The sequence below is a fragment of the Lathyrus oleraceus genome, chromosome 1, assembly GCF_024323335.1.
Source record: "Lathyrus oleraceus cultivar Zhongwan6 chromosome 1, CAAS_Psat_ZW6_1.0, whole genome shotgun sequence".
NCBI classification, from domain to species: Eukaryota; Viridiplantae; Streptophyta; class Magnoliopsida; order Fabales; family Fabaceae; genus Lathyrus; species Lathyrus oleraceus.
The window spans coordinates 152,539,502-152,567,009 of NC_066579.1; the positions used below are offsets into that span (position 1 = coordinate 152,539,502).

The following is a 27,508-nucleotide window of genomic DNA, read 5'->3' on the forward strand; positions in this document are numbered from 1 at the left end:
TATAGAATTTCAGGTAACAAGTCTCAACATCCTGTCAAACATGTTTATTAGAAAACAAAATGCAGAATGGTTATACTCGAAGTTAGGTGAATCTTGTCTTTTCAAGTAACATGTCTCAACATCATGTAAAACAGCATTACCACTGCATTAATTTATTCTAGTCCATTCCATTGTTCTATTGTAAATTGTATTGTAGTTAATCACATCATCAATATATGTATTCTCAGTGGAATGAGAATTCTAAAAGACATCATCAACAAGTTTGGCATGGCAAGCCTAATATTCTTGTTTATATTACATGTTCCTCCTACAAGGTACTTTCTTATGAAGATCATCATTTTAACATTAGCTACAATAGGCACTTAATAGGAGAAAGAAACTATGTTACATTTTATGATAGCAATAAGAGAAATAAATTTATAAATATGATGATGGTTACTGCCACTGTAGAGCATAATATTGAAGATTGTGTTTTAGACATTATGGATGACATTTTAGATACTGAAACTAAGCTATGGCACAAAAAGCTTAGGAGTACAAGGAACTTTGTTGTAGAGAAATTAGTTACTAAGTTGGGAAGCAAACCAAGATGTCATATAAGATGTTTCAACATCTTACTCGTGATTCTGAATTATCACTTATGGACTTTATGAGACTCATATAAGGAGTTGTCGTTAAAGGGGAGCCTGATGGTAAGGTTGTAGGTCCTCCCAACATTGAAAAGCCAATAGTTCTTCAGAAGAAGAAGCTAAAGAAGATTAGTGATTATGACATAATTCTTCCTATTGGGGTTCCTTCTCACATTTCTGGAATTTTCACTATTCAAAAACATGTATTGTGTTTCGTGAAGTTGAAATTGGTGTTCCTCTTAGTCTGTTGAATTTTAGTTATAGGTTGTATGTCAGGAAATATATCCCAGACATTGTTCCCCATAATACTCCACATTTTGAAAAGTATAATATGGCTTTTGGTGAAAACGCTATTGATATCCCACTAATGTATGCGCCTGTAAGAAACCAACCTTTCATTCAAAGGATTGTTGCTGATGAGACCCAGGAAACCAATCTGAGGAATCAAGATGTTGATGCAAATGTGTTAGATATTATGTCAGACATGTTGGAGACAGAGTCTCAAATTCATAAGGAGAATGATGATGTGACCCCTGAGAATAATTTTGTGAGTGTTGATGATCATGTTCATGAAGATGTTAAGGTTGATACTATTATATCCTATGTTGGTGTAATTAATAAAAATAATGAGAAAATAAAATATGCATCAAAAGGAAAGAAGGATCATGCAGTAGAAGATATGGATAAAAATGTTAAGACATTGTGTTGGTATGTGGTAATGAAAGTATATGTCTGGGGTGTGCTACTAATAGAAAGGTATATATATTGTATAACAAGGGCACACAATCTACAAATGTTGTTGTTAATGATGTTCAAACTGAAATGACTCCTCATGAAGATGAAGACTTTGATCTCATTGGTCATGATGTGGAGCTATTTTTTATTGACAAAACATGAAACATGATGATGTCTATTAAAGAAGATTGAAATTTATATGATGCTGAAACTTTTGCTCCTATTGCCCATCTTGGAGCCATAAGATTGTTACTAGAACTGTCATGTATTATGAAGTTCAAACTTTATCAGATGGATGTGAAAAGTGTCTTCCTCAATAGCTACTTGAATGTGAAAGTAAATCAGGATGTTCATAATGTTTTCATTAACATGGATGATATTATTGAGAAGGATGATTATGTGGAAGTCATTATGGATGCTACTTTTGATATCAACAACATGGAGGGTGTCAATATGGAATACAATGAGAATCAAATGATTGTTCATACTGTGTTTTATATGATGTCAAGTAAGATGTTAGAACATTGTGTTTAACAAATGGAGTCTAAATTTGAGTTGAGCGTGGTAGGAGATATTACCTACTTTCCTGATTTTCAAGTGAAGCAAATGAAGGACTACACCTTTTATTCTCAAAGTATATATTATGAAAGTAGTTTCACTCAAATGTTGTGGAGTAACCAAATGCTCAAAGAGGTCACTAAATATGGTAATAAAGATGTTAACCAGGATGTCCCAGACAACCTATATGACATGTTGGTGAGTGAGTTTCCAACTCATAAGAAGGATGAGCAAGTTGCCCTTTAAAATTCTGAAGTGAATAGAAAGCTTGTTCAAACAAGTGACTCTGAGACAGCTGATGCAGAAGTTGTCTTGGACACTATGCACTCTGTAAGGAGAAAGGTTGGTGGGAAGAGAATTCTTGTGAATGACTCATTTGCTAACATGGATAATGTTTCATTTCATTTTGAAACAAGTGTTCAAAAGTGGAACTATTTTTTCCAAATAAGGATTTTTGGCGAAAGAGATCTAGGTAAAGAAGCTCATGATTGTAGATAGATTATTGAGTTGTTGAAAGTTGTTAGGTTAATAAAAATTGTAAATGATGTTGGTACTTTCTATTAAAAGTTGGTCAAGGAATTTATTATGGTCATTACTATTGAGTGTAATGGTGACGACAACAAGGATTATAGAAAAGTGTATGATAGAGTAAAGTGTGTGAAGCTTTCACTTTCAATTATTAATGATTATTTGGGCAGAAGCAAGTTTGCAGGGTCTGATAAGGTTCCCTATATTTACAAGATTATAACTAAGGAAAAAGAAGAAGAAGAAGCTAGTTGTGAGGAATAAGAGAAAAACTACAAGTGAGGATGAAGAAAAACATTATGTTGAAGCACTAAAGTATAATGAAATTGTGGAGTTTCTTAGTGATTCTCAGCTGTTGAAGACAATGTTGAATGTTGGATATGGTTATCCTAAGTTGAGGAAGGGGATTGACGTTAAGAATGATGGTATTCCTCATGAGTTGTTGAGTTTCAGTTATAATTTGTTTTTTGGGAAAGATGTTTCAGACATTACATCTAACATCTATGCACTTGATTGATGAAACTGGTCTAGTTTTTTATGAAGAAATGTTTGAGCCTTTTCACCATAACTTGTTGTTGTTGCTACTACTATATTGGTGTTCCTTATTGTATGTGATCTTGTGTTCTGATTATATGGCACATGTTCCCCATCCGAAGTCCTTTGGCTGGAGATATGTGTTGGTACTCCAAAGTTTGTTGTTTTGCTTTAAGTTGGTTCTGTAAAGGCTTAATAACTTTGGTATTTTTGTTGCTACCTTGATGTGTTTATGCACTATGACAATCCAGATATGGTATCTAGATCTAGATAAGCCTTGATGTTTTGTGGTATTTATATGGTTTTCATTTTCAAACCTATGCCAAATTGTGGCAAAAGGGGGGAGTGTGATGTTGTGTCTGATGTGATGTTGTAAGCTCATGTTTGGTGTTCGATCCCCACTATATATATATATATATATGTGTGTGTGTGTGTGTGTGTGTATGTGTGTGTATGTTTTGTTGTTGTGTATACTCTGATATGACATATTCTGATATGGTATCTGATATGAAATATTCTGATATGGTATGCTACTTCTTGAAGATCGCACCTTGTAAGTTGTTTTAGCCAAAATTGGTCAAATGGTCGGATTTTTGTTCCTTTTGATTGGTTGTATTAGGTAAAAAAATATATGTACAATGATTTAGTAAGACTTACCAAATATATTTTATTAATACATAAGGTTGAAGAATATTTAATTAGATATAAATCAATTGAAAATATTTGGAGTTGGTTTAAATAAGAAGATTTAATTGGATATGATTTGAAAATAGATTTGGTTCAGTTTTATTCAAGATTTGTTTTAATTACAAAATATGAATTTGCATTTAATGGGAAGATCTTAAATCAAAGATTTAGTAGTGTGGTTCAGTTTTAGCAAGAGATTTATTCTCAATCATTTACTTGAGAAGTTGGAATAGTGATTTAAATAAAGTAAAGATTTTATTTAAATTGTTCAAGATTCATAACTTTGTCACGAGGGCAGATGTCAAACCAAATGTTCCAACATGTGTGTAAAATCTGGTCCTTGGTAGGAAGTCAATGTTGTAGTTGTTTTGAGCGTATTTTTTTACTGGATCTCAATTAGATATGTTGTTATTTGTTGCTATCTTTTAGAAATGTATTTATTAGATTTGTTTGGATGATTAAAAGGATCAAATCAAATCAATTAGAGATTTAAATTTAAACTCAAATTTAAATAAAATATTTTTGGAGATTGTTGCAAAACAAATAAAAACTAAGTCCTCTACAAACCTGGACATGATCAAATCTTTTGCCCATTGGAAGAAAAACCCAGAAGATTGCATTGCTGAAATTCTTTTCCCGAGGGAAAAAATGTTATGCACGATGTTAGGATAACTGATCCAACGTGTTTAACTAGTAAGACAACATTATAACAATATCAATAATACAATGTAGAAAGCACTAAAATAACACAAGAGATTGGTAACTCAGTTCAGTGAAACCACACTTCCGTCTGGGGGCGCTCTACCGAAGAAAGGAAATTCACTACTTCGAATTAGTAAAATTGGTTTTCTATGAACATCAACCACGTGATATTCAATGCTTCTTCCTAATCCTAGTGAATTTATATTTAGGACTCCCCATAAATATGAGAACCCCTCTTAGACTCTCTCAATTTCTAACCCCTAGTGATCAACTTCAATAACAACTCTAATGATATTTGAATTTACAACTCAACTAAGACAAACCAACAAATATGTGAAGTTACTGAAATATAGAGTAGTGTACAACAAATAGATTCAACACTGAAATATAGAGTAGTGTTCAACAAATAGATTCAAACCCTAGGCACTAAGATTTTAGTCTGGTGCATAAAACTCTTGTCAAAACATGAGAATTGAGTCTCCTTATATAGCAATGTCTTTTGGGCTTTTTCTCCTTGGATATCTGCATTTAATTCGTCCAGAAAAAATAGCCTAAATAGTTGGATTTGATTTTCTCCATAAATCAAAATATATGATTTTTTATATTTCAAACTCAAATTTAAATCTCCATTTAAATTTAATTTGATCTTCCACAACTGTCAAACAAATCACACAAACATTGCCAAATAATCTGCAATAAATCAGATTGAGATTCAATCAGAATTTTTGTGCCAAACAACATCCATCATGGCCTGCTAACCAGGGCTAGATGTTGCACTTGCACACATGCTGGAATTTTTCCACATGTTGCACCAGTTCATCTAAATTAACTCTTCTCCATGAATTTGTAGATCTTCTTTGTAAAGTGAATATTGGATAGAATATTTTTTAACCAAAACTGCAATACCATATGTCTGTTGCCTGAGTCTAGATGTTGCAGCATACATGTAGGAACATCGTGTTCCACATGTGTCCCTTTCTGCACCAGAAACAACTTGAACATACTTCATGTTGTTTTGCATAATACAACCAATTCCAAAAGTACCAACAATGCCCCCCTTTGGAAAATTTTGGCAAAATAATTCTCCAAGAAGAAACACATTTGAGTATCAAGGATATCCCATACTCAGTCCAAACACCAGCAGTAGTAGAAGCACAAACACCAGAGCATACATCAAAAACAACATAAGTACATATCAGTAGAATGGTAGTTTCTACACAATAGTCAGATGACACATAATAGATGCTCCCAAAAATAGTTAGCATGCAATTATTCATGATAGGTTAGTCATGCATGTACACATAGTTAATAACCAGTAGTCAAAGGTCATAAGCTACTATAAACACACAATGATATCAGTACACATAGTAGATGAGGGTCAGATGCCAGTCCAGATACTTCAGCATGTGCGCATACATAATGCAAATCACATTTGTTAGTACCAACCATACCAGTCAGTACTAAGTACATCAGGATATATCAGGTCAGCAGTAGACCCTCATACATCACAAAGACAGTAGTCAAGTTAGTAGATATACCACTTCACTACACACGTCATCACCCTCCCCCCCCCCCTTTGCAACAATTTGGCAAAGCCTCATTATCACATTTAACAACTACTTAGTTAGTATTAACCATGAGCGCAATCAGTGAACTTATCAAACAAGAGCATACACAAAATTAGGAGTAGAATGTATGAACAACAACCATGAGCAGATATGTTGAACAGAAAGCCAGAACATTAGGACTAAAGTTAGAACATCATAATAGAAAGCTAGAATAACTCTTGATAAAACAAAGTCTTCATCATCTGAGCAGGTTTCTTCTTCAATACAAATCCAATCTTCCAAATCTTAATTAAACCAAATATTTCTTTCAAAGCAACTATAGTAGAAACTTATACTTGAACAAACCTTAGACTTAAGCAAACTTGAGAATCCAACCATTATAGCATGCACACTAATACGTCACATAACATGTTCCAGACATATTACTATCCATTCTGCCTATAAGTAAATCAAAGAAACAACATTCCCATTTGGCTATAAACACTTCTTCAAAATTTCACCACAACTAGTGCACAAGAGACAAAGATTATCAGATAAAAACTTATCAAAGAAGTGTGCCCTTTTCCCTTTTCTCCCCCTCTTTGTATAAAAAAAGACAAATGACATAGGACCACCATCAATCAGACAACCAACAATAGGTTACGCATATTCTCTCAATCATTCTTCAGATAACAACAACATATAACTACTTATGAACACCAGATCAAAGCAACATCCTTTCTTGAGTATCATCATATCATTATCTCCCCCTAATTTTCTCAAATTGGGCAAGGGGTAAAAAATTATCCCAGTATGGGCACAAGTACTAGATAATAAGAACCCAAGAGCACACACCACAAACTTGTAGTAGCAGCAACCACAAGCTGAGGTCATAAATCTCCAACATTTCTCCATAAAAAAAATATCAAGTTTATCAACAGGTGCACAGATGTGTAACACAATGTCTAGGTCATCTTTCCCAAGAAACATCTTGTAATTGGAATTCAACAACCCATAAGGAATACCATCATTCTTAATCATAAATTCCTTCATAAACTTAGGATAACCATACCATCATTCAACATTGGCTTCAATAATTGAGCATCACTAAGAGGCTCTATAATTTCATTATATTTTAGTGTTTTAACATAATGTTCTCTTTCAAGAGTCATTCTTCTATGATGAGCAACATTCATTTTCTTCCTAGTTGATTTCTTACTAACAACCATATATTTCTTCTTCTTCTTGGGTGTCTTATTTACCTTGGTAGGAGTATGTATCTTCTTGGAAGGAGTCTTTTTAGCCTTCAACACAACCATTCTATTTTCTACCATTTTCTTTGACTTCTTGTCAGAGTTTTTACTAAGACCAACATCTTTAGTAACACCTTCATTGATAGGAGCAGATCCAACATGAACTCCGTTATTCTTATGGATAGAACCCTCACTAGAACATATAGGATCATTAACAACATCATCAATGTTATCATTCACATTATTCACTGTATAATCAACACGGAGAACTTGCCCATCCTTCCTCTGACTTGGAAACTCAATCACCAACATGTCATACAGGTTGTCTAGCACATCCTGGTTGACATCTACATTCAAGTACCCATTAAGGGAGACACTTTTCATATCCATCTGACAAAGAGTGAACATAAGTCTACTAGACAATCCTAGAAGCATTCTGATGGCTTTAAGATGATCAATAGGATTAGACTCTTCAGCATAGCCTTGTGTTACAAGTTAAGCCTTCTTTCTACTAACAATCTAATGACTTCTCTTCTTATTGTTATTAACAAACTTAACATAGGATACACCAATATCAACCTCAACATATTCATGGACATGATCATCATCACTCACATAATTATTCTCAGGGGTTACATCATAAAATTTTGGAATATTGTGGAGAACAATATCTAGGATATGTTTCGTGACATATAACTTATACCTGAGATTAACACACCAAGAGGAACACCAATTTCAGCTTCACCAAACATAATACATTGAGTTTGAAAAGTGAGAATTTCAGAATTACGAGAAGTAACTCCAATAGGAAGAATTATGCCATAATCATTAATCTTCTTTGTCTTCTTCTTTTGAACCATTGTTGGTTGTTCAATGTTGGAAGGACCTCTAGCCCGACCATCAATTTTCCCTTAAATAACAAATCCTTGCATGAGTATCATAAAGTCCATAAGTGGTCATTCAGAAACATGAGTAAGATGTTGAAACTTCTTGTATGGCATCTTAGTTTGCTTCCCAATTTGGCACTCTCCATAGACTTTGTCTTCTTCAATAATAAATTTTGGTAATCCCTTGACATCATCTTCAAATATGATCTCCTACATGCTCTTAACCTTGGTTGAGGGCTGAGAGATCCACTTATAAGAGTTATCTTTGGATCTTAAACCCTTCAATAGAACCTCTTGATCTTTGCTAGAGACAATACATTCAAACTTGTTGTAGCTAACATTCAGGCATTGATCACATAGTTAACTTATGCTGATTAAGTTAGCAGTTAATCCTTCTACCAAAAGTTAATCCTTATGGTCTTTTGATTAAGTTGAAGATGAAGATGAAAACATTTATTTTTTTTTAACTTGAGAAACTTATGAAACTCTTACTTTTTGGATAGTCTTTTGGATGTTAATTTTATGATCTGGTGGGTAATTTGTGTACTTTGATACAAATTTATGAATATTACACTTTATTATGGTGATTTAGTATATTTTTACTTTTATAATTAAGTTAAAGTTTTAAATTATTGATGAATTTATAATATTATATAAGTACATATTGAAGGTGTGAAAAGTACAAGAAATGGGGATTTGAATTGGGTTGTACAAGCAAAAGCTTTTTCCAAAACAAAAGTACCACGGACAAGTTAATAACAAAGAGATAAAAACACAAGTATTTTTATCCTGGTTCGCTTGAACTCAAATCTAATCCAGTCCACCCGCCAAGGTGATTTTGCAATCCATTATAATCAACATATTACAAAAAACACAAAGAATAACCTTCTTTGTCTTCTCAGGGATCCAACTAAACCTTAGTCTCCTCAAGGACTCACAAAGAACAACCTTCTCTGTCTTCTTAAGGATAACCTCATTAAGGAATCAAACAAAGAGTTTGAATACTATTTTGTGTGTTGCAAGATGCTTCTACAAAAGCAAATTTTACACAAATGAATAGCAAATACTTAAAGAAAAAAGTTGTATACAAAAGAATGATAGCTCTTCACAAAGAAATAACTTGTCAAAAGATATTTGCGTAACAAGTTGTATTTTTCTTCAAGTCTACCAGTCTTGCTTATATAGAATGAGCATAGGACCGTTGGAGGGGGAATAGGGAAATCTCATTTGAGCGGCCGCCCACAATTGGATGGGAAAGGAATGATACTACGTACGCCCTTTCATCCATAAAAGTAGTGACAAGTGTGATGTATAGTACTGTCCTTGTCCACGAAATCAGGTAGTGAAAAGATTGTTCATTTTGTACCATGTACTATTTGATCACGTTCCTATTTTGATCTTATCTTCAAATTCATTGACTTATGATGAAAGTTGATGAAGCATGAAATGAAGAAATAAAGAGTTGGATTCAGAAACTTCAGAACCTTTGGTCAAAACCTTGATAGCGTCAGTAGTCTGGCTTGAGGTCTTCAGTATCTTTAAAATCTTCAGAGTCTTCAGAATCCTCAGTTAGAACCTTGATAACTTCAATCGTCTAGCTTGAGATCTTCAAAATCTTAAACTTCATAACACAACTTCAGAAGCTTGCCATTCTTCAGAAGTCTGGGTATCAGAGTCTCATCAGAAGCACGGACTGAGAGAATATTGCAGCAACAATATAGTTTCTCCCCAAAAGCTTCTGATGAGTGAAATAGCTCAGAAGCAGAAAGAACATTGCAACAACAATATTGACGTCTTTCAGAACTTCTAATAACTTGCGTAGAAGCAGATTTAGAACATATAGTCAAGAAATTGATGATGTTGCACATCATATACTCAAAATAAGAATTAGTTGTTAAAGCTACACAATAACAAACCATTAGGGTACCAAAATTGTTCTCACACAATTACAATATTATTATCATCAAAACTCAAGGTATAGATGCAAAACAAAATCTTGTTCTAACAATCTCCCCCTTTTTGATTATGATAAAACATGTATTTTGATGAACAATTTTGTATAGGGTAATCACAGAAGAATACATCTTTCAGAAGCACAAAGCTCCCCCTGAGATGTATAATCCTATAAAGATAAAATCAGAATAAAATAACACTTTCCTGATTAACCTTTTGATGTACCAGAGTGAATATTCAGTCAGAATCTGGTTTATCCTCAGAAGTTAGTTGATGTTGTCAAGAGCACTGGTTGATAATACCATCATTCTGATATGCTTCTCTTTAGAATATTTTAAAGGAGCAGGTTTTCTTATTTAAACCTCGACTTTTCAAGTCAGATTACTCTAGAAGAAAAACTCTCTTATCAGAAATAACATATTCATAACCATTCAGATTCTTGAGAATTAACCCTGCAAAACACTTAACAAACTCTTTTTCGAAGTAGTTGTTAGTAGAAACATTAATCAATGTTTGGGTTTTAAATTACGAAAATTAGATATCAAAATAAACTCTAATTCTTCCCCTTTAGAAAGTTATGTTTTTCTCCCCCTTTGTCATCAATCAAATAGATAAAAGACAAAAATAAATTAAGAGAAACAAAACGACTTTCATTGAAACGTGCCAAAAGGCAGTGCAAAGTACAACAAAGTAGGAAATAAATTCAAGAAAGTAAAAATAAAACTAAGGGTTCTGGGGAGGATTTCGTTGGTAATTTGGGATATTTGATTGTAAGGTTGATTCTGAACTCATCAAAAAGTCAGGGCCATATATAGAGGGATTTGATGGTGGAATAATAGGGGGTGATTCAGGTGAAATGGATTATGGTTCAAACTTGAACATTCCTTCAGGAGTTCCAGCAGAAACGTGTATGTCAGAAACTCTTGAGGGAGATGTTATAGCTATGGACTTCTCTGTAATTACTATTTTCCTATTCATGACATAGGAAGTGATAGTTTCCTTCTCAGCAGTTACATGAACCCAAAAATGCTTCACTAACACACGGGAAACTGGGCCTGTGAGTCTCCCGAAGAAAGTTTTCCATCCTTGAATATCTAAAGTTTTAGTGAAATCAAAATTGTTTTCATTCAGGTTTTTGAAATCAACAATAGTTTCACATAACACCATTAACTCATTTACTAGAGTATGAAGGGTTAACTCAGGAATCCCTTCCAAAATGGTGTTGCTTTCCGTTGCTTTTGAAGATCTTGGAGATTGTTGTTGATCATCCATTTGAAGAAGATGAAGATGAAGAATAGTTTCAGAGAGAAAATGGTTGTTTTTAGGTTGAAAAACTGAAAGTGTGGGAGTAATGTGCGTGTAGTGTGAGAATGTGAATGAAGTGGGTTTATTAGAAAATTTTGCAATTATGACAAAGAGGGATTACACAACCATAAGGGGAAGCGTAAGAGTTTAAACCTAATTCCAAGAATTGCTAAACCCAATGTGTCACGCTTTCATCACGCATGCTCAGAAAGTGGGACAATTGTCGCCACTAAGAACCACATGAAATCAAACAACAAGACAACCATTTAATGCAATGACTGTTCAGAATCAGGAAGACAAATTGATATGATTGCTTTTGATCAGAACCTTTCTGATTAATGAAAACTCCCTTACTTCAGAAAGCTCATGTTTCAGAGTCAGAAAGAATAACAATCTCATAATCTAATCTAGAGTTTTGAAGACTTTGACATTCTGAAATTCATATTTTCATTCTGGACATAATTTCATAAATAGGTTTTTCAGAATGAACACGAATTTATCTTCAGCAAGGACTTTTGTAAAGATATCAACCCATTGATGGTCTGTATCAACAAATTTTAAGTGAAAAATTCCCTTCTAAACATAGTCAGGTAATAAGTGATGTTTTATTTCAATATGCTTAGCCCTGGAATGCAAGATAGGATTCTTAGATAAATAAATAGCATAAGTATTATCATAGAGAATAGGAATGTTACTCTCAGATATATGATAATCTTCCAGCTGAATCTTCATCCAGAGTATCTGAGTGCTGCATCCAGAAGCTGCAAGGTATTCAGCTTCGGCTGTTGAGAGCGTAATTGTTGACTGTCTCTTGCTGGACCATGAGATCAAGTTATCTCCCATAAATTGGAAACTTCCAGAATCACTTTTTCTTTCAATTTTGTCTCTAGCATAGTCAGCATCAGAATAGCCTACTAATTTATACTCACTTGATTTTCTATAAAATAAACCAAGGTTAGTAGTACCTTTTAGATACCTAAAGATTCTCTTAACAACAGTTAAGTGAGTTTCCCTAGGATCTGATTGGAAGTGAGCACATAAGCAGACATTGAATAAGATATCAGGTCTAGAAGCGGTTAGATTTAAAAGAGAACTTATCATACCTCTGAGTAGCTTCTAATTTACCTTACTGCTTACCTCTTATTTCTCCAGAATACATGTAGGATGCATTGAAGTCTTTGCTTGCTTGCATTCTGATAAGTTGAATTTCTTTAGAAGTTCCTTAGTGTATTTTCTTTGATGAATATACGTTCCTTATGATCTTTGATCAATCTGGATTCCCAGAAAGAACTTAAGTTCTCCCATCAGACTCATTTCAAATTCTGTCTGCATAGACTTAGCAAAATCCTTACACAACGATGCATTAACAGAACCGAAAATAATATGATCAATATAAATTTGCACAACTAAAATGTCATTCTTTAAGGTTTTGAAAAAGAGAGTTGTGTCCACTTTCCCTCTGGTAAAATCATTTTTCAAGATAAAGTTGTTTAGTTTATCATACCAAGCTCTAGGAGCTTGCTTTAGACCATACAAAGATTTTTTCAATTTAAAAACACAATCAAGATTTTGAGAACTTTCAAAACCAAGGGGTTGATGCACATATACTTCTTCAGAAATATATCCATTCAGGAATGCACTCTTAACGTCCATCTGATAAAGGATGATGTCATGATTGACTACAAAAGAAATTAAAAGACGAATACACGCTAACCTGGAAACTGGAGCAAAGGTTTATGTATAGTCTATACCTTCTTGCTGACTATAACCTTCTGCTACCAGTCGAACTTTGTTTTTTACAACTTCGCCTTTCTCATTCAACTTGTTTTTGAAAACCCATCTAGTTCCAATGACATGGAAACCTTTTGGTTTTTAATAAGATCCCAAACATCGTTTCTGGTGAATTGATTCAATTTTTCCTCCATAGCTAGACTCCATTCATTATCCAGAAGAACTTCATCAATTGATGTGGGTTCTATCAGAGACACCAAACCTAGAAGAGTCTCTTCAGAAGGTTTGAATGAAGATCTAGTTCTGACTGGAGCATTATTGTCTCCCATAATCAATTCTTCAAAATGAGAGGTTCTTCATATGCTCTTCTTCTGATGAGCTGGATTAGCTATTGGTTCTGGTTGAGTCTTTTCTTTAGATTCCTTGGCTTTGCCTTTTGAGTCCTTTTCTCCATAGAAAAAGTCTTTGGATTCTGAAAGATTGATCTTCAGATCTATAAATTTCTCAACTAGCTTTGACTTTTCAACGTCAAGATTATCATCGAATCTAACATGGATTGATTCCTCAACAATTCGTGTTTCTGTGTTAAAGATTCTGTAGCCTTTAGAGCATTCAGAATATCCTAACATTAAACACTTATTTGCTTTAGAGTCAACCTTGCCAAGATTTTCTTTAGTGTTTAACATAAAACATTCACATCCAAAAGGATGAAAGTAAGAAATGTTGGTCTTTCTGTTCTTCCATAATTCATAAGGAGTCTTACCCAGAACAGGTCAGATAAAAATCTTGTTCTTAATGTAACACACTATGTTAACAACTTATGCCCAAAAATATTAGCCATATCAGTTTCTTGGATCATGGTGCGAGCCATTTCATGCAAAATCCTATTCTTCCTTTCTACAACTCCATTTTGTTGTGGAGTTCTAGGACAGGAGAAATCATGGGAAATACCATTTGAATCAAAAAAAATTCAAAATGTTTGTTTTCAAATTCGACACCATGATCACTTCTGACTTTGACTATTTTGCAATTCATTTCTATTTGCACTAGTGAGTAGAAGGTAGAAAACACGGAATGTGACTCATCCTTGTGTTTCAAGAACTTTACCTATGTCCAACAAGTGTAGTCATCAACAATGACTAATCCATACTTCTTTCCATTGATAGAAGCAATTTTCACTGGTCCAAATAAATCAATGTGTAGAAGTTCTAATGGTCTAGAGGTAGAAACAACAGTTTTAACTTTGAAAGAAGTTTTAGAAAACTTGCCTTTCTAACATGCTTCACAAAGAGCATCTGAAGCGAACTACAGTTTGGATAGACCTATGACTAATTCAAGCTTATTTAGATGAGAAATCCTTCTCATGCTAACATGGCCCAAACGTCTATGCCAGACCCATTGCTCCTCATTAACAGACATTAGACACTATACATTTTGATCTTCAAGATCAGAAAGTCTAATTTTATAAATGTTGTTCTTCCTTTTTCCGCTAAAAAGGATTGTACCATCTCAGGACTTTTGATTAAAGATGATATCATAACCATTGTCACTAAGTTGGCTAATAGACAAAAAGGTTATGCATCAGACCATCAACTAAAAGAACATTAGTAATAGAGGAAAATTTACCGTTACCAATGGTTCCTGAGCCAATAATCTTTCCTTTCTGGTTTCCTTCAAAACCCACGAAGCCTCCGAGCTTAATTCCAAATCTTGGAACATATACCTTTTGCCCATCATGTATCGTGAGCATCCACTATCCAGGTACCATGACTGGTGTTTCAGCTGAGTTATTAAGGATGTATGCAACATAAATTATCTTATCCTTAGGTACCCACTTTTTGGGTCCTCTTTTGTTAGTTTTCCTAGAGTTTCTTACCACATTGGGTCTTTTAGCAGAAGGATATTCATGAGAGATTTGTGCATGATACTTAGGTTTCAGAACTGAGTTCTTATCCCTAGTATGCTTCTATGTCTGGGCAAAAGTATCAAGCTTAGTGCCAACATGCACGAAATGCACATAGAGAGGTTTTGGTTTGACCTTTTGACTTTTGTAAGGTTTTATAGATTCTGTACAACCCAAACCTTTACTGTCATTTCTGCTAACTCCATAGATCAAGGAAGCCATTTTGCTTCTATCTATGCTTTTAGCCATAAAGTATTAGAATGCTCTGTCATATTTGATGATGCAATCAGTACCAAATGCTTCTAAAATTATTTTCTCCTCTAGTTTTAAAATTTTGCTTTTCAAAGCAGACTTGATACTTTCTATAGAAAATACTTTTCATTTAAAGAGGAAATATCTTTCTCAAGCTCTTTCTGAGTTTCATAAGTAATTGCTTGGACTTGTTTAAGGTCCTTGTATTTACTCTAAAGACTCTGGTATTTTTTCCAGCATTTCAGAAAGACATGATTCAAAATATCAGAAAGAGATAGGTTAGAAAATACCTCTTCAGAATCGGAGTCTGATTCTAATTCTGATAATACCTTATCTTCCGGTTCTTCAAAGCTTATGGGATACTTTGTGGTTGCCATCAGTGCAACATTTGCTTTTTGTTCGTCAGAATCTTCTTCTTTAGATTCTGAGTCATCCCAGATAGCCATTTGTCCCTTCTTGACTTTGGAGAAGTTCTTCTTGGGCCTTCTGTTCTTCTTCAACTTAGGGCAATCATTTTTGTAGTGGCCTGGCTCCTTGCACTTGAAGCAAATAACTTCTTTTCCGGAACCTTGCTTCTTTTGTCCAGATGAAGAATTGAAGCGACCGGTAGTTCTTCTGACTCCATTGAACTTCCCTTGACCATTTTACATGTGTTTCCAGAGTCAATTGACTCTCTTTGAGATTAGATATAACTCATCATCATCATTTGAGTCTTCATCAAATCCTTCTGATTCTTCCTCAGCTTGATAAGCTCTTATCTTCTCAGGCTTGGATTTTAGAGCAACAAATTTACCTCGCTTATGAGGTTCATCTTCTTCTAGCTCAATCTCATGACTTCTTAAAGAACTAAAAAGTTCTTCAAGACTTATGTTGTTGAGATCCTTTGCCAGCTTCAAGGTAGTTACCATAGGTCTCCATTTTTTTGGAAAACTTCTAATAATTTTCTTGACGTGATCAGCTGTAGAATACCCTTTGTATATAACTTTAAGTCCTGCGACAAGCATCTGAAACCTTGAGAGCATAGTCTCAACTTTTTCATCATCTTCCATTTTAAAAGACTCATGTTTCTGGATTAAGGCCAAGGCCTTTGTCTCCTTTACTTAAGTGTTTCCCTCATGAGTCATTCTTAGAGAGTCAAATATGGATTTGGCATAATCCATGTTTGTTATCTTCTCATACTTCATATAAGAGATAGAATTAAGCAATATGGTTATGGCCTTATGATGATTTTTGAAGTCTTTCTTCTGTTGATCAGACATAGCACTTCTTGCTAAAGTATTTCCTTCAGCATTTACTGGCCCAAAGATCAACATCCTAACCAAGAAAGAAACTTTCTATTTTGTCTTTCCAATAGTCAAATTTCTCACCATCAAAAATATGAGGTTTTTCACCATAATGATCTCTATCATTATTATTAACAATGTTAGCAGAATTATCAGCCATTGTTTCTCACATAACATGATTGGTACTGAACACTATGAGGTGTTGATAAAACTTTTATCACAATCAGAACTGGAGCTCTGGTTCCAATTGAAGGTGTGAAAAACATAAGAAATGGGGGTTTGAATTGGGTTTTACAAGAAAAAGCTTTTTCCAGAACAAAAGCACTAATAACAAGTTAATAACAAAGAGATAAAAACACAAGTATTTTTATCCTGGTTCGCTTGAACTCAAAGCTAATCCAGTCCACCCGCCACGGTGATTTTTCCTTATACACAAGAACTTAATTCACTATAATCAATAGATTATAGCAAACAGAAAGAATAACCTTCTTTGTCTTCTCAAGGATCCAACTAAACCTTAGTCTCCTAAAGGAAACACAAAGTACAACCTTCTTTGTCTTATTAAGGATAACCTCCTTAAGGAATCAAACAAAGAGTTTGAATAATATTTTGTGTGTTGCAAGATGCTTATACAAAAAGCAGATTTTACACAAATGAATAGCAAACAGTTAAAGAAAAAAACTGTATACCAAAGAATGATATCTTTTCACAAAGAAATAACTTGTCAAAAGATATTTGCGTAATAGGTTATGTTTTTCTTCAAGTCTCCAAGTCTTGCTTATATAGCATGAGAATAGGACCGTTGGAGGGCAAAATGGGGAAAGCTCATTTGAGCGACTGTCCACTAATGGATGGGAAAGGAATGATACTGCATACGTCATTTCTCCCATAAAAGCAGTGACATGTGTGATGTATAGTAAAGTCCTTGTCCACGAAATTAGGTAGTGGAAAGGTTGTTCATTTTGTACCATGTACTATTTGATCACGTTCCCATTTTGATCTTATCTTCAAATTCATTGGCTTTTGATGAAGCATAAAATGAAGAAATAGAGAGCTGGATTCAGAAACTTCATAACCTTTGGTCAGAACCTTGACAATGTCAGTAGTCTGCCTTGAGGTCTTCAGTATCTTCAGAATCTTCAGAGACTTCAGAATCCTTAGTCAGAACCTTGATAACTTCAATCATTTGGCTTATGATCTTCAGAATCTTCAGCTTCATAACACAAATTCAGAAGCTTGCCATTCTTCAGAAGTTTGGGTATCAGAGTCTCGTCAAAAGCACGAATTGAGAGAACATTGCAGCAACAACTTAATGTCTCCTCAGAAGCTTCTGATGAGTAAAACAACTCAGAAGCAGAAAGAACATTGCATCAATAATATTGACGTCTTTCAGAACTTCTTATAACTTACGCATAAGCGGTTTTAGAACATATAGTTCAGAAACTGATGATGTTGCACATCATATATTCAAAATAAGAACTGGTTGTTAAAGCTACACAATAACAAGCCATTACGCTACCAAAATTATTCTCACACAAATACAATATTGTTATCATAAAAACTCAAGGTATAAATGCAGAACCAAATCTTGTTCAAACACATATATGTCGTGTATATAAATTTAATATTACTTTAATATGAGGTAAACTCTACGATTTTACGTTTTGATTTTCCTTAGGCAAAACGAGTTAAGGTAAAAACTTGATTTTGACAACCTTGAGACCAAGGGAATCAAAGAATATTGTGGGAAGATTTACAAAATCCATCCAAGGTTCTGCTAAGAGGCATAAATCAGGCTTTTGAGTTTTAATCATTTTTTTAGAGTCAATCTAGTCGGGGCATTGGCAATGCCCATTGTGTTCCAAAATATGAACTTCATTATGAAGTCCTACTAGTACCAGACTTGGACCTGGTTGTAAAAGGTTCTCGATTTAGATTTATATCTTATTTTTTTCTTCCAATGGTCATTGCAAGTTGAAAATTGAGAAACTCAAATTCCTGGTCCAACTCCTCACCAGTCAGCTCATCTTCCTCATTTTGTTCAATCATGTTTGCCAAAGAGTTTTGAAGAATCTTTCATTCTGATTTTGAGATTCATGTATTGATCCTTTGACATCATTGTTTTGTGTTACATCAACAAACTCAGATTCATCTGAGTTGTTGACCTCAATGGTTGCTCTAAATTTCTAAGCCTGGCTAGTTGGTTATGATGTAGAGGTTCTTAAACGAATATATGACCTTAGTTTGATTGCTAGGATACAACCATTCCTCCAAAGAAGGGTCAACAATAGATTGAACTAAAGTGTGTTTAATCACACCATTAATATCACATACATTCATCTGAATGTTATATGCCTCTCTAGGCTCATTATATGGATCTTTTCCTTTATCCACAAACAGATACATATATTTTATTCAATTCTTTTGTATATTTTCATTTGCTTTTGGTATTGGCAATGTTGATCCATTTTTCCTCTTACAGTTGACATCTGTAGGACAAATACATTTACAAAATTCACAAAGCTCATGTATCCCATCGTATTTAATCTCCCTAAAAAAATAAGATCATATTATTTCAACCAGAATTTTGTGTCTTAGTTCCTTAGTCAAATATATGTCCACCAAAATTGTGACATATTGTCCAAAAGCTCTATCAAAGAAATGTTTGTTGGAAATGGAGACAATACAATCTGGGATGCCAAGACTACCTGCAGTGGAAAAAATGATCTTGGGACACCAGTATTCTTGAGATAAATCATGAATGTGGACCCATTCCTGAGCTAAAGTATGATGTACATTAGGAGGGGTGAAGTCTTGAGTCCATGTTTTCATAAGCATGGCTAATTTTTTTAGGAACATGGGATGGAAAATACAAAGCAAAATTCTAAGTTATCAAAATGGATATTTTTGTGATACAATCATGGTCGTCTTTGAGGGCGTGCAAGACGGATTACTATGCATGGAACTAAACCTCTATTGTGTGATCTATAATGGCACAAGCAGAGCTAACAACGTTACCCACAAACATATATCAATGCCCTCAGCTGGTACATGAGGAACTGGTCGTGGGATGTACGGGATAAACCCAAATTGGAAGAGACACCTATCAAGTAAGTGTCTAGCCACTAAGGTCTTTCATTACAGATAACCAAAAAAATAGAAGTGTCATCAAACTCCTGATGCATTTTATGATCTGCGTAGGGTGTCCAAATGACATAGTCTAAGGTTAGCGCATTAATCATCTTTGTGTACTCTAGAAGACCGCTTGGGTGTGCATTCCTGGACTTTCATCTCTTGGCCCGTGTGGAGCCAACAGTGATACGAGTAACCCACTTGTCATAAATGGACGAGAAATACGCGTATATCCAACATTTCACAAGATCCTAAGCAAGCTACCTATTCTCAAAGATACTCGCCTCTCCAAGTGAAGCATATAGAACAGTCAATGCAACACACCTCATACCCAACTGACATGGTTAAGGTTAGAGACATGTACTTCACATTGATATATACATGAGACTTATCCTCTAAGATAATATATCCTGCAAGATGTATCATGTATATCCTAACAAGTGCCTCATATACAAACTGATGCACCAGGTTTGCATACCTATCTCAGATCCTAGATAAGGGGAAGTGGGCACCCCTATTAGCCTTAAACATATCTCTCACCAGTGCCTCAATAACCCACAAGTCTTGTATAGAAATAATACATGTAAGCTCATGGTTAATGAGAGGAACGATGGATAAACTACTTGGCATTGGGAGATGGAACAGGGAGGGACATCATTTAAATTAATCCTCATATCACCAAATGGGAGATGAAAGGAAGATGTATCCTCATACAATCGCTCAATAAAGGCTGACAAAAGTGCAACCTCGAGCATGGTCAGCGAACACTCCAACAATGAAGGAGACCACAATCATCAACAATCTCCCTGACCTCCTGAGGCATCGAGACATCTAAGAACTTCTCCAGCTTCCCCTTGTGGGTTGGGGTACCTTTAGCGGCATTCAGTCCTATAACAAACAAAGTAAAACACATTATTTATTTGTAACATATCAATAATAATGAAAACAAGTTAAACATAATATATGTATATCTCTTCATGCCATAATCTCAATGTCACGTGATCAGTAAATCCAGTGAGCACGGAATAGTCACTGAGCCCTCCAAGAAACCCTTCATCATTGTGTACAGATAACTCAGTCAAAGACTGAGCAATTGCCTCCATATTAGTCGGAGGAATAACCTCTATATCACCTGTAGCAATCACCTTTGTATCCGTCGAAGCAATATCCTCCGTAGGAGTCACCTCCATCTTAGTATGTTGGGTCACCTCAACCTTAGCCACCATCTGTCTATCATCATCACGCTCCACTTCCACATCCTCAAGTGTTGCTTGGACATCGTCAACAACCCAACATCAGGCTCATCGACAAGATATTTGGCCCATCCATTAGGTTTAGATCCTCTATGTTGAATACTACGGGTGCACGAGCCTGCTTAGTCATCCGCCTCTTGTGAGAATTGGTCGGGGCTACTCTTACTGCTCAAATATGTGAATCCTCGACATAGTTATCCTCGCACGAATCTTCACTATAACTCTATCACGCTGCTTAGAAGCAATCATCTTGTCTGATCCTCTGGTCCTCAATGCAAAAAAAAAACCCGAAGAAAAATAAACTATTGAATTTTTTAAATATTAGGAAACCAACATGGCATTCCCGATTTTTTTCAAAATATCCGATTAACCGTATCATCTTTTTCTTCTACTGATTTGTAAGAAAAATTTGATATGCCTGTTTGTATTTTTACCAGATTTAAAAAAATGGTAGAAATGCATGCAATTTAATCAGATATTTCAAAATATCCGATAAAAATCATGAGAAACATAAATTTTACTAGGCATTTCAAAAATACCGGTAAAAATGCATGATTTTTTTCTTTCTAAAATCATATAAATTACCGATAAAATTGTATATTCATTTGAAATAATTCGGTAGTTTACTCGAAAAATCTAATTGTAGTGTGGTAGAAAAAAATGTCTTTTTTTTTATTCGTGGGCCGTTAAGTATGAGAACATGGGTCTGGTATGATTCTAAACCAAAACGACATAGTATACACGTCGTTTTATCTTCTTTCCTCTCCACTTTGTCATCCAACATATCTGTTGCTTCATACTTCAATGCTACTTCTAACTAACTATTTTCTATACACAATAACCTACGACTCAACAACGTCTGTAACATTGAAATTTCGTTTCAACTAGCAACACGGTTATTGAATTTCAAACTGTAATCATGTTTTTACCCTTCTCACATGGTGCTGGTTCAATCTTTATGAATATTCTCTATGAACCACTCTTGTTAAACATTTCATGTTTCTCTGACTTCCCCAAGTTGCTCAAACATAAAACATGTTCTTATGCTCCAAATGTTACCAAGTTTCAAAAATACAATAATGCTGTCTTATTGGCTATGCAAGGTTGTTTTAATTTTACTTATGTTTTATTTTTTTAAATTCTCCATGTGTTGTTGTCCATGTTTGTGTTTTAATTGGTGTTTTTTTTTACAGGTAATGGAGAGTTAGCAGGTGATGTTACCAACTCATTCAACCATAAGGTAATATATATTTTATAGGCCCTTTTTGTGCTACAATCTCATGTTCTATTGGATGATTAATTGCTTTTGTTATAAATGCACAAACTTGAATTTTGACTTTGACATCCATCGTAATTACGAGGGGTCTGTGAACAATTGTTTTTATTGTATTTTCTCTGCTATGATTGCATAATGCATGGATAAAAGGCACATAATCTATGTGTCAAGATAGGTTCTTGTTCTGTTCAGAACTAGAAATGATCTGTGAAATGATGAGGTAATGCCTTTGCTATGGTGGATTTGTGCTTTCAGTGTGGTGGAGGAGGGGCTGACCTGCAAGGTTAGCATTCCAACGAATGAGAGAATAAGTAGTGTGAGAGTGAGAATGAATTTTAATACCTGAGATGACGCACTTTTCTCTTTATATAGTGAGAGCGGTCAAAACCGTCTGCGTGAGGTGAGGCGCGTCGTGCTGGTACTCGCTAGATCTAATCAGATGGTGATCGACGCGTATAGAGAGCGGAATCGCATGTTCCCTGGGAATGAGGGATCGCATGTTCCATGCGCTTTACTGCTTTATGCCGCTCTTGGGCCTGTCACTCTGGGCCTTGCGAGCAGCCTAGAACAATTCTCTTTGGTGCTCTATTCACAATTGTTTCAAAATGTGACAGATTTTTAACATATTTTAGCAACTTGTTTCTGATATCTGTTCTTTAGGATAAGAGGAAATATTGTTGTCACTCTCAACTTGTCTTGAAGTTTAATTCAATTATGAAGGGCTAGGGTGATGATAAGTATGTAACTTCTGATCCAAGTATGATCAGGTGGTTAGTTGTATATTCTTAAGGAAATGATGTGTTATTAGTTGTAGATTTTTATTGTGGCTCTAAATATTATGATTTTGCTGTTAGGTTTACATTAATAATGGAGGAGAGTTGAATGGTATTCCTCATATACAAACTCTTAGAGAATTTCCTAGGAAGGAGCTTTTCGGAAAAGCTGTTATGGTTAGATTTGATTCTAACATATTGCTCAAACAAGAGCATAACCAGAAGAATCAATCAGATTTTAATGCATTGTTTACAATTCAATATTTACATGAAGCCGAAGCAAAAGTCATTCTAGTCAGTGATTGGAAAACAAATACTTCAGAACTTCACTTGGAACAAGTTGCAGGTAGGTACCTTCTTGAAGTCTTTCTTGCATCCTTGTGTTGGTTTGAGCTTCCATATTGGAGAAATAATTATCTCTATGTTGTAGATTTCTTATCAGGAATTTTTCAAATACAAGTTGTTCCTTTACAAGGCATTTCTTGTAACAAGCTATCAAAGGTTAAAGACCTTCAGAAAGAGAATATCTATCTTATTGAGAGTCTTTATAATATCAAAGACGAAGTTGCTAATTGTTTGGAATTTTCTAGAGTATTATCGACAGGAGTTGATATCTTTGTCAATGATTCCTTCTCGAGCTCTCATAAAGTTCTAGCATCAACCGTTGGTGTTACTCGTTTCTGCTATGCTTGTTTAGCTGGTTTTCACTTTGAGGTGAAGCTTCGTCTCGTGAAAAACTTAGCAGAAACCAACAAGAAACCGTATGTAGCAATTGTATGCTTCTTCTGTTGCTATAGCAAGAAATGACTCTTCAAGATAGACTCTAATTCTCGTATCGTATCGATAAAGTTATTCATTGTTTGTTTCTCATAAAATTCAGATTGGAGGGGGTAACCTTGCCGAGAAAGCAGCTTCCTTTCGGTTTTTAGCCTCCAGATGCCATGGTTTTGTTTTCGTTGGAATGATGTCATTTCAAATAATGCATGCATCACGAGTACAAGTTCCCATTGATTTTGTCGATCATAAAGCATTGCCAGAGGCTCTAGATATAGTGAGACTTGCTCGCGATAACAATGTGAAGATATTGTATCCAAAAGATTTTTGGTGCAGGAATAAATATAATCGAAAGCAATTGCATGTTTTTCCTTCTCATGAAATTTTGGATGGTGAGATAGTATTTTTCAAATTGATAAATTCATTGTTTTATTCAGCAAATAAATTTGATCCATATTAAACTTTGTTCTAGGTTGGGTGCCTATTGACCTTGGACCTATAACATTGGATGAAATTGGTTCCTTGCTTTCAGATTGTAAGGTAAAATAGCAATTTACTTATGAGTTGCGCGATTTGGAACCTTGTGCGATATGATGTTTAGTACAAAGTGTCGCAGAATTTGAACAATGCACTGTTTTCTGATATCCGCAATTGATAATGGTTTAAGCTTCAATTTTAAAATGTCACAAGGAAATTTGAACTGTCTCACTTTTTTCTTTGAATCAATTACAGAAAATAACTTGGATTGGTCCAGTCAAATTTGCCGATGGAAGTGAAGAAACAAATGGAGGATCTAAATTGGCGAAAATTCTTGATCAACTAAGCAAAGGAAACTGTGAAACAACTGTTGTTGGGACTACAGCATGCAATCTTGTGACACAAGAAACAAGTTCACTATCATCTATAAACATGGTTGAGAATGCTTCAGCAGTATGGGAGTTTCTCAAAGGAAGAAAACTCCCCGGTGTTATGGCTGTCGATAGAGTATGCTTTAAGCAATCGAACATTCTGTTACAAAAGTATGAAACATTCTGCTTCAGTCTTATGGTAGTCACATTTTGCAGGCATACCCTTTTGAAATCAAGTGGAACAACGTTTACTCCGACCCAACTCAATCTCTTGTGGTTGATATCGGAAGTGGTACTTTGGTTTTTCTATATGTAATAATTATTATTATGCGCATATCTAATTTTCAAACACTAACATTGATCTCTAAATGACAGGCAATGGACTTTTTCTTTTTGAAATGGCTAGAAAGAGGAAAGATTTGAACTTTCTCGGTTTGGAAATGAACGAAAAGGTCCATACCCGTTCCTAACCTTTTTTTCTATTTGCGTCGCTTATCTCGTTTTTTTGCTTCAACCATTAATATATTTTGCAGCTTGTTTTGCGCTGTCTTGATTCTATTCAACAGTTTGGCATAAAGAATGGGTAACGTTGTTGCTTTCAACAGTTTGTTTAACTTTCTAAACTTTGCTTCCCTGATTTATCTATTCTCTTTTTAGACATTTCGTTGCTACAAATGCAACATCGACATTTCGTTCAATTGTTTCTTCTTACCCTGGAAAGTTAGTTCTTGTATCAATACAGGTACTTAAAATTCATAACTTTTTTTCGTTCTCTTCTATGTCGTTACTTCTGCCATGTATACGTCTTCATTGATTCCGTTCTCTTTTATGTTTGCAGTGTCCGAATCCTGATTTCAATAAACCAGAACATAGATGGAGAATGTTGCAAAGATCTTTAATCGAAGCAGTGGCAGACCTTCTATCATCTGGTGGAAAGGTAACTGTACGACATTTTCTGTGATTCACGATTGACAACACTGATTTTCAGTATTATATTTATCGTGTTGCTCCGTGTTTAGTGATACTTTTTTGTGTCAAGCGATGACTTACTCCAACTTGTATTCATTGATCAGGTCTTTTTGCAATCTGATGTAGAAGAAGTAGCAATGAGAATGAAAGAACAGTTTTCAAGATATAGCAAGAATAAGCTTGTTATGGAGCATCATGGCCAAAGTGATTATTGGCTTGATGAAAATCCATTTGGAGTTAAATCAGATTGGGAAAAACATGTTTTAGAGCGCGGAGCGCCTATGTTTCGAATGCTGTTTTCTAAATCATCTGAGATAAGAAGTGAAGTTTCAGTTTCAAATGATGTGATTCAGAAAGTTGGTTAATTCATGAACCAATTGAATTATACATAGCTCGAGTTTGATTATTTTATTTATCAAGTTTAATTTTCATCATTAGTTCATGATCTAAGTTCAACGAGTTAATCGTTCTTTCGTGACACAAATTAATTTTAAATTGATCTTGTTCATTGTAAGCTTTAAAGTTATTTTTTATTTTTTTGTAAAAGCTTTAAGATTACTGGTTTGTAAAAAAAAGCATACATATTTGTCTTTAAAAAGAAAAAGAAAAAACAAAGTAAATGTTAATTATTATTTCATTACTATTATTTTTATTTTTTAGGGAACTTATTTTATTGCGATAATTACATGTTTAGTAGAAACTAGAAAAGATAGGCAATGGCATATTTGTCTAACCGTGTTTCTTTTGTCGTGTTTTGTTATATATAATTTTTTTATCACATATTACTGTATAATATATATTTTAAATTAATTCATTATTTTGTTTTATAATATGTATGTTATTTAAGTGTATCAATTTAAGTTTGAATTTAAAAGAAAATGTAATATTGAGAGTAGGCATGGCTCCGAAGTGGGTTGGAGACGGACATTTAGTGAAAAGGTAATTAGATTATGAAAAAGTTCTTCGTCTTAACTTATACTATTTCCTTATTTTTCTTGCCGTGTATGGTCTCGTCTTTTCTATCAAATTATAACGTCGCTATAGCACTATACAACATTTTCTTGTGATTCACAATTGACAATAATGATTTTCAGTATTATATTTACTGTGTCGAGCGATGACTTACTGCATCTTGTATTTGTTAGTGTTAATAAATGAGAGGGAGAGAGAGGGAGAGAGGGAGAGAGAGGTAATTGTATTGAGTTGAATTGTTAAAATTGAATTACGTTATACACGTATATATACAAGTATGTTACTTGTAATACAAGTAACTAATCATAACAAAACTAACTAACTTGTTAACCAAGTAACTAACTAATTTGGATTATATCACAACATACCCCTTTATAATTCAAGTTGTTAAACACAAGTTAATCGATCTAAATTATTCTGAATTTCATTCTTAAAGTTAGGAACTTGTTGATCTCCAATCATTTGGTGAAAATGTCGGTCAACTGTGCTACACTCGAGCAATGTCTCACTTCAAGTTCACTTTGATTTACCTTCTCATTTAGGAAGTGAAATCTAGCTTCAATATGCTCACTCCCTCCATGTAGAACTCGATTCTTTGCAATATTGATGGTTGACTTGGTTTCGATCTGCAACGCCGGAGGTTTCTATACTTCGACCTCTATCTCATCCAACACATATTTAATCCAGATTGTTTGACAAGCAACATAGAATCCAACTATATACTCAGCTTCACACGATGATAATTTCACCCTAGGTTGCTTTCTTGAGCACCATGAGATTGAGGCATCAAATATTTGAAAGAAATAATCAGTTGTGCTTCTTCAATCTTCCTTATCTCCACACCAATCAGCATCTGAATAACATTTAATACAACTTCTTTGCTTTTAGAATCTCGTGGAAACATGATTCCATTACTTATTGATCCTTTTAGGTATCTCAGGATCTTCTTGCAGCCTTCATGTGTGACACCTTTGGTTCATCCATGTATCTGCTTACCAATCTGACTGAGAAACCTATATCAGGTCTG

The 27,508-nt window shown here is 34.5% G+C and overlaps 1 protein-coding gene across 3 annotated transcripts; it reads left to right on the forward strand.

Annotated features, from left to right (window-relative positions):
- Positions 1-21,590: 21,590 nt before the first annotated feature.
- Positions 21,591-26,149, forward strand: LOC127123381 (uncharacterized). 3 transcript variants are annotated; one of them, XM_051053608.1, is made up of 14 exons: positions 21,871-21,972; positions 22,063-22,109; positions 22,806-22,912; positions 23,000-23,264; positions 23,349-23,692; positions 23,799-24,084; positions 24,165-24,232; positions 24,425-24,676; positions 24,757-24,832; positions 24,916-24,992; positions 25,074-25,123; positions 25,198-25,282; positions 25,379-25,477; positions 25,614-26,149. In XM_051053608.1, exons 4-14 carry the CDS (start codon positions 23,093-23,095, stop codon positions 25,872-25,874), a joined length of 1,770 nt encoding a protein of 589 aa, XP_050909565.1. In that variant the 5' UTR covers positions 21,871-21,972; positions 22,063-22,109; positions 22,806-22,912; positions 23,000-23,092; the 3' UTR covers positions 25,875-26,149. The 3 variants fall into 3 exon arrangements, 2 of the variants coding, with proteins under 2 accessions (XP_050909559.1, XP_050909565.1); XM_051053602.1 differs by lacking the exon at positions 22,806-22,912 and having other exon boundaries at positions 21,593-21,972; XR_007803586.1 differs by lacking the exons at positions 22,806-22,912; positions 25,074-25,123 and having other exon boundaries at positions 21,591-21,972; positions 25,614-25,768.
- Positions 26,150-27,508: the final 1,359 nt, after the last annotated feature.